Source organism: Orycteropus afer, unplaced genomic scaffold (assembly GCF_000298275.1).
Source record: "Orycteropus afer afer isolate SDZICR_OR568_19922 unplaced genomic scaffold, OryAfe1.0 scaffold00022, whole genome shotgun sequence".
NCBI lineage: Eukaryota > Metazoa > Chordata > Mammalia > Tubulidentata > Orycteropodidae > Orycteropus > Orycteropus afer.
In genome coordinates, this window is record NW_006921609.1 from 9,127,719 (window position 1) to 9,142,616 (window position 14,898).

The 14,898-nt window shown below is 37.0% G+C and overlaps 1 protein-coding gene across 1 annotated transcript in view; it reads right to left on the reverse strand.

Annotated features, from left to right (window-relative positions):
• The window catches only part of LOC103192009 (multidrug resistance-associated protein 1-like), a 197,748-nt gene that overhangs the window by 10,228 nt on the left and 172,622 nt on the right, over positions 1 to 14,898 (reverse strand). Inside the window, exons 22-26 of the mRNA XM_007934913.1 lie at positions 11,591 to 11,790; positions 10,670 to 10,796; positions 9,192 to 9,293; positions 7,020 to 7,163; positions 3,500 to 3,658 (exon numbers count right to left, since the gene is read on the reverse strand). Coding sequence (XP_007933104.1) covers positions 3,500 to 3,658; positions 7,020 to 7,163; positions 9,192 to 9,293; positions 10,670 to 10,796; positions 11,591 to 11,790 — 732 coding nt within the window. The remainder of the gene's footprint in view (positions 1 to 3,499; positions 3,659 to 7,019; positions 7,164 to 9,191; positions 9,294 to 10,669; positions 10,797 to 11,590; positions 11,791 to 14,898) is intronic.

A 14,898-nucleotide genomic window follows, 5' to 3' on the forward strand; every position in this document is an offset into this window, starting at 1 on the left:
CTATATGCTGAGCAAATAATCCGAGAAGCTGGACTATATGAAGAAAAATGTGGCATCAGGATGGGAGGAAGAATCATTAACAACCTGCAATACACTGATGACACAACTTTGCTTGCTGAAAGTGAGGATGACTTGAGGCACTTACTGATGAAGATTGAAGAATACAGTCTGCAGCATGAATTACATCTCCATATAAAGAAAACAAAAATCCTCACAACTGGACCAATAAGCAACATCACTATAAATGGAGAAAGGATTGAGTTTGTCAAAGAATTCACATTGCTTGGTTCTACAATCAATGAGAATGGAAGCAGCAATCAGGACATTAGACAATCCCTGTATATAGCACTGGGTAAGTCGGCTGCAAAGGAACTCTTTTCAAGTGCTGAGGAGCAAGGATGTCTCCTTGAGGACTAAGTTGTGCCTGATACAAGCCATAATATTTTCAATCACCTTCTATGCATGTAAGAACGGGACAATGAATAAGGAAGACCAAAGAAGAGTTGATGCTTTTGAGTTGTGATGCTGGTGAAGAATACTCAAAGTACCACGGACTGCTAAAAAAACTAACAGATCTGTCCTGGAGGAAGAGCAGCCCAAATGCTCCTTGGAAGCAAGAATGGCCACATTTTGCCTCACCTACTTTTGTCATGTTGTCAGAAGGGACTGTTCTCTGGAGAACGATGTCATGCTTGGTAAGATGGAGGGTCGACGAAAGAGGTGAAGGTCTTCAACGAGATGGGATTGATATGGTGGCTTCAACAATGGTCTCAAGTATAACAAGGATCATGGAGCTGGCATGGGATCAGGCAGTGTTTCATTCTGCTGTGCATAGGGTCACTATGAGTCGGAAATGACTCAACAGTACCTAATAACAACATAATTTCTTTTCACAAATACAGTCAGTTTGATTCCTGTGTATTCCATCTGGTGAGGTTCACGTATATAGGGACTGTTTATGTTGTTGAAAAGGTATTTCTAATGAATAAGTTGTTGGTCTTACAAAATTCTACCATGGAATCTCCAACATTGTTTCTATCACAAAGCCGTATTTTCCAACTACTGATCCTTCTTCTTTGGTTCTAAAATTCACATTCCAAATGCAAGTAATTATCAATGCCTCTTGAGTGCATGTGTGATCAATTTCAGACTCCAGAAGTTCTTAAAAATCTTCAATTTCTTCATCTTTGGCTTTAGTGGTTCTTTGTGTGAATTTGAATAATAGTTGCATTACATGGCCTCTCTTGTAGATATATGGAAATTATTCTATCACTGATGGCATTGTACTTCAGGATAGATCTTGAAATGTTCTTTTTGGCAATGAATGTGACACTGTTCTTCATCCATTTGTCATTTCCACCATAAGCAGATCACATGATTGTCTGATTAAAAATGGCCAATATCTGCTCATTTCAGGTCACTAATACCTAGGATATCTATCTTCAAGTGCTCCATTTCACTTATGAAAACTTTCAATTTTCCTAGATTCACACTTCATATCTTCCTGTTTTGATTATGAAAAATGGATGTTAGCAGCTGGTCCTTCTCCTTTTGAGTCATGCCACATCAGCAAATGAAGGTCCCAAAAGCTTTACTCCACCCATGTCTTTTACTCCTACTTTCAGGAGGCTGCCCTTCCCCAGTCATATGTTGAGTGCCTTTCAACCTGAGGGGCTCATCTTCTGGCATTATATCAAACTAGTATCAATATCACTAGCCATTATTATTATTATTATTATTTTAAGGAAGAAGTCACAAGATGCTTCTTTATATTCTGTCTTAGTCTGGAAGCTCACTGAAACTTGTCCATTATGGGTAACCCTGCTGGTATCTGAAATACCAGTGGCATTTCTTCTATCATCATGGCAATGTGCAAGCCACCCCACTACAACAAAGTGACAGACAAGTGGTGGATAATATATAGTTTGTCTTGAATATTACTAATAAGCACACTGACCCAGAAAGACAGATATTAATATCTCCATTTAACAGACACTGAGATAGAGATTCCAAAGAGCTCTTATCTTGTGCCACACAGAAGGTAAGCACTTGAAAAGAATTTAAAGGGGACTATTTCCATACTCTTTCTACTATAACAAGATGCCTTGTGAAACAATATACTACTACATGTGTTTATTTATGTGAGGAATAACTAATGTCTCTTTTCTCCACTAAAATTTTCTTTGCTAGAATTCCAGATTTTATTCAAATTTGTTTCAAATAAATTCATTAATACAAGTATATGCCATTCTTACCATATGACAAAGAGATTTTGGTATTGAGGTATTTTTAAAAGATATTATAAAGGTATTGTACAAATGCTCAGAAAATAGGTAAAGTCTCTTAAATTCAATTGAATAAGTCATTTTTTTATGTTACAGGCATACTCGAGTCAATTTCCATACTTGTTAATGATAATTTTCTTTGATTTCAGAGATGAACAAATCAAAAGGCTTGAGAAAAAAGACCTAGCTGAGTTATTGTCCTTTTCCTTTTATGTCCCTAAGCCTCAACTACACCAACACCCAAAAACTCATTGCTGGTAAGTCAATTCCAACTCATTAATGACGCTTTAGGATAGAGTATAACTGCCTCATAAGGTTTCCAGGTCTATAATCTTTACAGGAGCAGAATGCCACATCTTTCTCCCACAGAATGGCTGGTGGGTTCCACCTGCCAACCTTTCAGTTAGCTGTCAAGCATTTAACCACTGGAGCCACCAGGGTCCATATCCTTATGTATAAACCAAACCACACTATCCAGTCAATTCCAACTCATAGCAACCCCCATTGGGTTTCCAAGGCAATAAATCTTTACTGGAGTACATTGACCTGTCTTCCTTCCACAGAGAAGCTGGTGGGTTTGAACCATCAATCTTCTGGTTACCAATCAAATGCCTTAGGCACTGCACCACCAGAACTCTTTTCCTTAAGTATAGAAGAGTCAAAATCTTACATGTAAAGCACCAACTAAGCAAACCCCATTCCCATTGTGTGGATTCCCACTCACAGCAATTGACCCTACAAGACAGAGTAGAACTACTTCATAGGGTTTCCAAGGCTATTTATATTTATGGGAGCAGACATGCACAACTTTTTCCTGTGAAGTGACTGGTGGGTTCAAACCACCAACCTTTTGGTTAGAAGGCTAGTGCTTAATCACTGTGCCACTAGGGCTCCTTTAACCAAACAAAAGCCTCAGTAATTTTTTTTTTCCCAAAAAATCAGTGTTTTATTCTAATAACTTTATTCAAATTGTATTTATACTTAGTATTATAAAGGAAAGTTTCAAAGAGATGTACTTGTATGTCAACAGATAAATGCCCTTAAGAAGAATGCTTTGTAGTAAAGCCTTTAATAGGATTCAATTACACAGTAATTTTTCATAACATATTTAAAAATATATCCAAAATGGATATATAGGCTTAGAAGGAACAATTTAAAAAATAAGAGGAAGACCATCTGGAGTGAGCTAGGGAAGACTACTGCAAAGGCTTTACCTGTGGAATAATATTAAGTTTGCCACGAAGGTCATGTAGTCCAATCGTTGAAATGTCAATACCATCAATAATAATCTTGCCTCCTGATCTCTCTATAATTCTAAACAAGCAATTTGATAGTGTTGATTTGCCTGCTCCAGTCCTTCCCACAATTCCAATCTGTAATTAAATGATTATAAATAGTTACCACTATAATTTTTGTGAGAGAAGGGGACTTTTGCAACCAACAGTAAATATGTTAGGTATTGGGTCAGTAAAATTTAATTTTGTCAAGTAGAATAATCTTTGACTGTACCAGAAGATGTAATGTGACTTCTAAGTATCAGCCTTCAACCCAGATACTGTCTACCCACTGGAAAGGCTCTGGCTTATATCTGTTTTTCCTCTTGGCTGGGACAAATCAAATTACCATGTAAGATAACCCCAACAGCCTCAGAAAGAGTAATCATACATGAACTATCTCTGGACTAGCCACAAAGGGTGGAGGTAAAAGAGGCACTAGCAATACGATGATATTAATAGGACTTTAATCAGGGAGCTTTCTCTTCCTTCTTTCCCATCAAAACAAGCAGGCAAGCAAGCAAAGAAAGAGGACCAGAACCCTTTGGCAGAGAGGCTAGAAAATCCAAAAGAATGCCTGAAAATTTCCCTGGAATATCAAAGGACTATTGCATCAAAACTATCGAGGGTGCTGAATGAATTGGGGTAATTAAAATTCCAGAATAATTTCATTCATTCTGAAAAGATTTCTATCCCTGAGATTACTGCTATGGACATGGCTTCCAAAAAACCCAAACTCATTGTTATTGATTCAATTCCAACTCACAGCAATTCTACAGGTCAGAGTAAAACTGCCCACAGAGTTTCTAAAACTGCCCACAGATTTTCCAAAACTGTAATCTTTATGGATACAGACTACCACATTTTTCTCCCACATAACAACTAGTGGGTTTGAACCTCTGACTTTTCAGTTAGCAGCTGAGTGCTTAGCCACTATGCCACCAGGGCTCCTTGCACCTGGCTCAGAGGGTTCAAAAAGTGGACATTTGGGGTTATAAAAGAGCTCTGAGAAAGGGATACATAGGATGTTGTTGTTGTTGTTAAGTGCCGTCGAATCGTTTCCGACCCATAGCGACCCCATGCACAGCAGAACGAAATACTGCCCAATCCCGCACCAGCCCCATAATCCCTGCTATACTTGAGCCCATCATCGCAGCCACCGTATCAATCCATCTCCTTGAGGCCTCCCCCTCTTTCATCGACCCTCCACCCTACCAAGCATGACATCCTTCTCCAGGGAATTGTCCCTTCTTACAACATGACCAAAATAGGTGAGACGAAGTCTGGCCATTCTTGCTTCCAAGGAGCATTCTGGCTGCACTTCCTCCAGGACAGATCTGTTAGTTCTTTTAGCAGTCCACGGTACTTTCAGCATTCTTCACCAGCACCACAACTCAAAAGCATCAACTCTTCTTCGGTCTTCCTTATTCATTGTCCAGCTCTCACATGCATACCAGGTGATTGGAAATATCATGGCTTGTGTCAGGCGCACCTTAGTCCTCAAGGAGATATCCTTGCTCCTCAGCACTTGAAACAGTTCCTTCGCAGTTGACTTTCCCAATGCTACATGTCATCTAATGTCCTGACTGCTGCTTCCATTGGCATCGATTGTAGAACCAAGCAACGTGAATTCTTTGACAAACTCAATCTTCTCTCCATTTATTGTGATGCTGCTCATTGGTCCAGTTGTGAGGATTTTTTTTTTTTTTATGTTGAGATGTAATCCATACTGCAGACTGTATTCTTCAACCTTCATCAGTAGGTGCCTTAAGTCATCCTCACTTTCAGCAAGCAAAGTTGTATCGTCTGCATATCTCAGGTTGTTAATGATTCTTCCTTCAATCCTGATACCACGTTTTTCTTCATATAGTCCAGCTTCTCGGATTATTTGCTCAGCATATAGATTGAATAAGTGTGGAGAAAGAATACAACCCTGATGCCCTCCCTTCTTGAGTTTAAACCATGTAGTGTCCCCTTGTTCTGTTCGAATGACAGCCTCCTGGTCAAGGTACAGATTCCTCATGAGTACAATCAAGTGCTCGGGAATTCCCATTCTTCTCAATGTTATCCATAATTTGTCATGATCCACACAATCAAATGCCTTTGCATAGTCAATAAAACACAAGTAAACATCTTTCTGGTATTCTTTGCCTTGAGCCAAAATCCATCTGACAATAGCTATGATATCCCTTGTTCCACGTCCTCTTCTGAATCCGGCTTGAACCTCTGGAAGTTCTGTATCAATATACTGCTGCAAACATTTCTGAATTATCTTCAGTAAGATCTTACTTGCATGTGATATTAATGATATTGTTCTATAATTTCTACATTCTGTGGGATCACCTTTCTTTGGAATGGGCACAAATATGGATCTCTTGCAGTCAGTTGGCCAGGTAGCTGTCTTCCAAATCTCTTGGCATAACTGAGTGAGTGCCTCCAATGGGGCATCTGTCGGTTGAAATATCTCAATCGGTATGCCGTCAATTCCCGGAGCCTTGTTCTTCACCAGTTCTTTCATTGCAGCTTTGACTTCTTCCTTCATTACCATTGGTTCTAGATCATATGCCACTTCCTGAAATGGATGAAGATCGATCAGTTCTTTTTGGTACAGTGACTCTGTGTATTCCTGCCATCTTCTCTTGATGTTTCCTGCACCATTCAATATTTTGCCCATAGAATCTCTCAATATTGCAACTCGAGGCTTCAATTTTTTCTTCAGTTTTTTCAGTTTGAGAAATGCTGAATGTGTTTTTGTGAAACACTTTGGAAAATGTAGAAAAGTAATAAGAAAATAAAAGTCATCTGAAATTCTGTCACTTAAAGAGAACCACTGTTTTATAACTATTATTCTAGTATTTTCCTTATGTGTGTATCTGCTTACTTTTTTAAAACCCAAAACTCATACCATACCATCATAAGTTTTGCAGGCAGCTTTTATTTACTAAATTACATATCAACCACTTCCTTATCACATTAAAATAAATAGTCTTGGAAAAATTACATTATTGGCTATATAAATATTTCATCCTTTGGATTTTAGGAATTTTAGGTAACATTATCTTATTGTTGTAATTCACTTGATACTCATTGCCGTCAAGTTGGATTCAACTCATAGTGACCCCTCCTTGGGTTTCCGAGGCAGTATCACTACAGAAGTAGATTGACCCATCTTTCTTCTGAGGAGTGGCTGGTGGGTTTGAACCACCAGCCTTCTGGTTAATAGTCAAATGTCTTACACACTATGTAACCATTTCTCACAATAATGTATGAGCAACTTAAAAAATACTTTTTTTCTTTATTGAAGGAAATCTTATTCCTTACACAACAACCATGTTTTTATTACTTTTATATGAAATCACATAAAAATGTCATTTTATATCAATGCCATATTATACTTTCACCTAAACAATGATTTATTCAGGTAAAAGGGAGAGTGAAATATATAAAATATATATAGTACCTTCTCTTCCTCATGAGTCCGGAAAGTGATATCCTGTAATGCTAAACCAAGATCATTTCTATATCGAGTCTGATAATTAATAAACTCTACTATGCCTTTACTGGGCCATTGTGGTGGAGGCCTTCTAGACATTATCCAGGGTGCCTTAAAACAAAACAACATTTTTGGAACCATAATTACAATAAAAAAATATCTTCTACCCCTCAAACAACCCTAATTTTCATGCATTTAAACAAAAAGTGGGGATAAATGATGAAAGACAGTATTGATAATTATTATTTCTAAAAATAGTTATAAATATTTCCAACATAAAACTTCTCATCTAGTTATAAGACAATCTTAGAAGTAATTTTTTGAGGTGATAAGGCCTCTTGTATTCTATTAAGTTATTAAAAACCCTAGAGGAGAGAGAAGAACTGCTCTATAGTTTCCAAGGTTGTGAGCTTTACAGAGGCAGATTGCCACATCTTTCTCCCATAGAGTGATTGGTGGTTTGAACATTGACCTTTCAGTTAAGAGCCAAGTGCTTAACCATTGTGCCAGCAAGGTTTTTTTCAGATGGCAATTGTGGTAGTTAAGTGTGTGTGTCAACTTGGTTGGGCCTGGGTGAATGGCCGGGCAGCTGGATATAGTATTCCCCATGGTAAAATTGGTGATTAACTCCATGGTGGAATCTATTGGAGCAGTTGAGTAACTGCTTTAGGGATGTGGTCTGCTTCCACTATATAAGAAACATCTTTGCGGATGGTCTCTAGCTTATGGCACGCTTGAACCTTGCATGTAAGTGAGTCGTTGTTCAGCAGCCTGCCCATGCTATGACAATCTTGAGACTTTTAATGGACTTGAATTAATGGCCTGCCATGTGGTTTGGTAACATCGGGACTGTGCCTTTTCCTTTGTCAACCTTGCATTTGTCAGCCTCAGCAGCCAGCAACTGAGTGAAGAAAAGCCTCCAGCTCCAGTGGGCTGGGAGCAGGAGGCAGAACTGGACCCTAAGATTGAGGGGCTTTCACCTAGCCCCTAGAGCCTGGGACTTTGAACTCAGACTTAAAGCTTTCAAACTGTAAGGGAATAAACTCCTGTTTGTTAAGGCCATCCCATTTATGGTATAATCTTGTCAGAGCTATACTAGGTAACCAGAAGAGCAATAATCTGGGCAAATTAAATAGTGGGAACTGGAGATTGTGATGGTTGACTAAACTTTCATGACATTTGTCTGAAAAGGCAAGGCAAAATCTAGAGAAGGATTCAAATCCAAGGAGGATTTTGAGGACATAGAAAATAACTGAGCATACTAATAGCCTGAGGGAAGCAAGGAGTTGGGGGTTAAGATGTAGGAAGGGGTAAATAGAATAAAGACTTAGAGAGAAAATGAAGAGGTTCTATTAAGAATACAAGTGAAGTTGTTAACTTTTTACTTGGAACAGGGACATTCATCCTCAGAGATATGAAAGAGGAATGTTTCATAAATATTTAGATACCTTCATAGTTGAATTGAAGAAGGTATAGAAAGTGAAATAGTTCAAGTAACCTTTGCCATCTGCCCTGTTAACTCAAGGAGGTGGGAGGCAGAAGCAATCTAGGTGAGTAAAGTGTTTAGATAATTGATATATTGTACTCCATCAATAGTCTAATTCTTCTACCTCCCAAATTGCAGTTAATTAAAGGAAACAAAACAGAGTAATTTATTCTCCTCCTACTTCCCATCCACAGACATGCTAATGATGAGATAATGGAACTGAATATGAAAGTATTAAGTGTGTAGTTAATTTAAAAATTGTGCAATCAGACTCTAAATAATTATGAGATGTCTATAAAGACACTTTCCTTAATATACAATCCCGACAAAGTTATAAACATAGGTTGCATATTTTACCCTACAGCCACAGAGGACAAATCACTGTGCCTTTTAATGATAGGTTATTATATTTTATTTTTATAATATCACTGAAATAAGGATGTGTCTTACAATTTATGGAGTGTCTTAATTTAATTGGCAGTGTCTTCCCCCCCACCCCCTATTTTAGTGGTATATAAAATAGAATGCATTTTATACTGCATATGATAACATAAATTTAGAAATGCAACTTTTGTTTAAAATTCATGTCAATTCAAGGTACATTCAAATATTTTAATCTTATGTCCACTTATTGGTTAGTTAGGAATGCTTACCTCCTTATCCATATTTTCATATTCACAAACTCTTTCAATAGAAACTGCATTGGTTTCAATTTCACATGCTTTTCTTACCCAAAAATTCAGAGACTGAGTAATCTTGGGAAAAGCAAATAAAGAAACAAATAAAGCATGAGCACATAATGTATATTTTTTAGTCTTTTACATAATATTAATGATATTTTATTTTATTATTCAAGGTTTTCAGGATTTTATCCCTTTTAATTATTAGACAAACTTAGAAGTACATTAACATATGCACGCACATATAAGTATGTAAGCACAGTGAACTCATTAATATTATAAACAATGGAATTATTTGGAAGTAGATAGAATAAATATAATTCAAACATATTTTAAAGGACTCGATACTTGGTGTAAGAAATGGTGAATACCAAAGTGGATGGCCTATTGCTAAAGAAATGTACATCTAAATAAGAAAAAAAAATAGTGTACAAATAGCATTACATTTGGTGTTCTCCACTATCATCCATCAGAAGTAAGAGTCTCCTAAATTTCTGACTCCTCTTGTAACTTTCCTTTAAACTCTTCTTTCTTCTCACCCTACCCCCAAATGTACATATGCCAAAAATATTGCCACTTCAAATGTAATTCTGAAAACCAGAAAGCTCTGATAGTGCAAAGTTGTTCATGTTTGGTACCAACTTACTTGGTGGCCAACCTGACTTTAAAAGGCATGAGGCTCTTTAAAGTGTTTATTTAACCCATTTAGCATGCATATTCACACACTGCACTGCAGAAACAGTAATGATTTTTTTTTTACAGGGGACTGCCTCACACCTTACAGATGTATCCGCATCATATTTCTAAGAGCTGAAGCTCTGAATTCTGAAATACAGCTAGCCTCAAGTGTATTGGATAATGGATTAAGATAAGACATCAAAATCATCTAGACTTATCTTCTAAAACAATTGTTAGGTCATGTGGAATTGCATTAAGCAGTTTAAGGAACTTGATATTGTACAAAGGGCTCATAAAAACACACATACCCCTAGGGCCTTGCAGTGTAAATATAAAATAGAGGTAATAAGGGAAAAACTTATAAGCAGAGATGAAGCAGACTGTATACTCTCCCCAGAGCTCCCATTATCTTTATGCTTAGGCTGGGCAGAGCTAGATGGCCATGCCACAGTGGAGAGGGCCCCTAGCCCTTTAACATCTATGTGTCTAGGGACTGGGGACCAGGGAACTTCAGAGTAACTATGTAACAGCAGAAAATTCCTGGTCATCATTGCTTAGCCTTGGGTATCAGACTGTTCTTTCTGTGTGTTCAGAACTGCTGAGCCAACTTCCAGCAGCTATTATAAGAGAGAAAGAAACGAGCCTCTAGAGTAATCCAGCTTTGTCTCTACTTACTTAGTGAATACAATCTATAATTCAGACTGGCACAGGAGAAGAGTTTTAATTAATTGGAGTATAAACATACCATGTACCACAAAAGCATTATTACTTACATTTAAGGCATAGGATATGGACAAACCAACTATTGCTGAATCTATGGAATTGCCAGCCAGCACAGCCAGCAGTGCAGCAAAGAATACCATTATGTTGCCAAGGAATTCAAGTCTAAAAGACAGCCACCTGTAATAAATGGAATGCATTCCTAAGTAACTGAGGTACAGAGGTTTTGATGCACTTAGTAGATGCTCTTCAGGGAATTGCCAAGTATACATTGACAGCACTTTCTTTATTGTCACCCTTACTTGGAACTTCATCAAACACAAGATTGTCTCAATGTGGAATAAAAGATTCTCTGCATAAAAAATGCATTTTACTTTTACAGAGTTTTTACTTATAATTTAATTACAATTAAAAAGCAAAATAAAAGAACATTAGCTAAAATTATGCACTGAAATTTAAAAAACCTATTGGAAAATAAATTATACTCCAATTACATACACTTGTTTAATATGATTAAATTGGCCTGTAGACATTGAAATATGCTTAATTACTAATATATTTAATGGTTACTCTTCCTCCTTTATATGAAATTATGACTTCAAATTCAAAATATTATATAATTATTAAAATTTGAGTTCTGGTGGTGTAGTGGCTAAGGCATTTGACTGTCAACCAGAAGGCTGGCAGTTCAAACCCACCAGCCACTCCTCAGAAGGAATATTGGGCAATCTACCTTTATAGAAACCCAAGGAGGGATCGCTATGAGTTGAATCAACTCAATGGTGTTGAGGTTTTTGTTTTGTTTTGTTTTGTTTTGGTACATATTAAGTACTAGAAAATAATTAAGGCCTTATATATTTATTTTTTAATTAAATGCTATTTCAAAACACCTCTTATACTTAGAAGTCAGGGAAAAGATATTTAAGAAGAGACTGGGCTTGCTCTAGGTGTACTGATGTGACTGCCCGTCTTACCTGTTTGAAATTACGTTATTGTAGAAACAGACTAAGTTCTCATTCACCACCTCTTTGTTTTGTTGGATGAACCTCTGTTCATGTCCAAATGCTCTGATTGTGGACACTCCTGATAAAGTCTCACTAAAGTGGGAAATGACAGGAGAGCGGGATGCTCCTGCTAACCGCCGAATCTGCCGAGAGCTTGCCACATAGTATCTCTAATTGGAAGACAGAAAGAGGCAGATTGAAAGGAGTAGTACAAATTACTTTGATGATTTGAAAACTATTAAGACCCTCCTTTGTAGGGTTTAATGTTAATTGTTGTTAGCTGCTGTCAAATTGGTCCCCAAATCATGGAGACCCCATGCACAATGGGATCGGACTATTGTGAATCTATAAGGTTTTCACTGGATGATTTTTTATAAGTATATTGCTGGGCCTTTCTTCCTAGTGTACCTTAATCTGGAAGTGCTGCTAAAATGTGTTCAGCATCACAACAACACACAAGCCTCCAGTGACACACAAGTAGTGACTGCACTTGAGGAGTAGTAGCCAGGAATCACACTTGGGTCTCCCACATGGAAGGTACAAATTCTACCACAGAATAACTACTGCCCTCATAGTGTTAATGGTGGCCCCAGAAAGACATGTCCAAATCCTAATCCCTGGTATTGTGTGAATTTTATCCTTTTCAGAGAGATGGTATTTGTGATATAAGGAAGTTAAAGATCTCAGAACAATTTGGGAAGATAATACAAGAACAAAATGATAAAATAAATGAAAAATTAGAAATGATACAAACTCTACAGATAGAAATCCAGAAGATTAATCCTAAAATTTCAGAAATAGATAACACATTGAATGGGCAAAGGAGTAGAATCAAATCAATGGAAAACAGAATTAGTGAGACTGAAGATAAATACCTCAATACTACTTTGGTAAGGGATCAATTAGAAAAAAGATCAAAACAAAATGAAGAAAGTCTATGATTTATGTGGCATATCATCAAGAGGAATGACCTATGACTAATCAGTATTCTAGAACAACAAGAGACAAATAAAACCATAGAGAAAATTGTTGAAGATTTGTTGGAGGTGAATTACTCTGATATGATGAAAGACAAGGATATATCCATTCAAGAAGTCCAATGAACCCCAAACAGGATAGACTCCACAAGAAAATCACCAAGACATACCATCGTCAAACTTATCAGAACCAAAGACAAAGAAAGAATTCTGAAAGCAGCATGGGAAACAAAAAGTTACCTACAAAGTGCAACTATGGAGAGTAATCTCTAATTTCTTGGCAGAAACCATGCAAGGAAGAAGGCAGTGGGATGGTATATATAAAACCCTGAAAGAAAAAAATGTCCAACCAAGAATTATATACTCAACAAAACTGTCCCTCAAATATGATGGTGAAATTAAGACTTTCCCAGGTAAGCAGAAATTAAGGGAATTAAAACCAGACCAATCTTACAAGAGATGCTAAAGGAAGTCCTTTGGACAGAAAACCAACAGTAGCAAACAACAACTGATCATTAACATATATGATAACATAACCCAAAAAGCAAGCCAGTATGGAAGGAGCCAAAGTAAAATAAGCTTACAAGAATGTAAACAGAAAACCAGAGACATCAATTGTCAAATGAGGACAACTACAAACCAAAAAAGAGGGAAAAAATAGTGTCGTTACAGAACTTATTGATGGTTAGGAAGTCAAGACAATTGCAAGACAGAACAGACTGTTCTAAACTTGGGAAGAAAATTATAAATCACAGGGTAACCTCAAGGAAAAATAATAAACCTTATCATCAAAATGAAAAAGAGGACAAGCACAAATATTTAGCAAACACTAAAATAACAGCAAAGAAGGAAATGATAACATGATTCATAAACATAATGGGCTCAGCACAGAAGATGATATGGAACTTAGAAATCAGCAACACTAGGGAAAAAAAAAAACTTAACAAATGACAGCAACAAATTCATACTTGTCGATAATTACAGTGAATGTAAATAGATTAAAAGCACCATTCAAGAGACAGAGAATTGCAGACTGGATAAGAAAACATAACCCATCAATATACTGACTACAAGAGAATCACCTTAGACACAAAGAGAAAAATAGACTAAAAATAAAAGGTTTAAAAAAGATGTAGGAAGCAAATTTTAATTAAAAAAAAAAGAGCAGGAATGGCAATATTTATTTTGGATAAAATTGACTTTAAGACAAAAATGATGATAAGAGATAAGAAAGGACACTATATAACAATGAAATGATCAATGGAACGAGAAGACATAACCATAATAAATATGTATGCACCCAATGAAAGAACCCTAAAATACATAAATTATACTTTAACAGAATTGAAAAGAGAAATATATGACTCCACAGTATATAGTTGTTTATGTTGTTAGGTGCCATCGAGTCAGTTCCAACTCATAGTGACCCTATGTACAACAGAACAACTCACTCTCCAGTCTTGTGCCTACCTCACAATCCCTGCTATACTTGAGCCCATCATTGCAGCCAGTAATCAATGAGTCAATAGATCTCATTGAAGGCCTTCCCTTTTTTCTTTGACCCTCCACTTTACCAAGCATATTGTTCTTCAGGGAATGGTCCCTTCTGACAACACGACCAAAGTAGGTGAGACGAAGTCTGGCCATTCTCCCCTCCAAAAAGCATTTTGGTTGCACTTCCTCCAGGACAGATTTGTTAGTTCTTTTTGCAGTCTGTGTATTTTCAGTATTCTTTCCCAACACCACAACTCAAAAGCATCAATTCTTCTTTGGTCTTCCTTATTCATTGTCCAGCTTTCACATGCATATGAGGCCACTGAAAATAACACAACTTGGGTTAGGTGCACCTTAGTCTTCAAAGAGACATCTTTGCTCTTCAGCACTTTAAAGAAGTCTTAAGCAGCAGATTTGTCCACTGCAATATGTAATCGGATGTCTTGACTGCTGCTTCTATTGGTGTTGATTGTGGAGCCAAGTAATATGAAACCTTTCACAACTTCAATCTTTTCTCTATTTATTGTGATGCTGCTTATTGGTCCAGTTGTGAGGATTCTCATTTTACTTTTGTTAAGATGTAATCCATACTGCAGAGTGTAAAGACTTTAAAGATTGGAATCTTTAAACTTCATCAGTAAGTGCTTCAAGTCATCCTCACTTTCAGCAAGCAAAGTTGTATTATCTGCATATCACAGTTGTTAATGAGTCTTCCTCCAATCCTGATGCCAAAGGAATTTGCCATCAACAGTAATGGTTGTTGATGGTGTTAGGTGCCGTCGAGTCATTTCTGACTCATAGCGACCC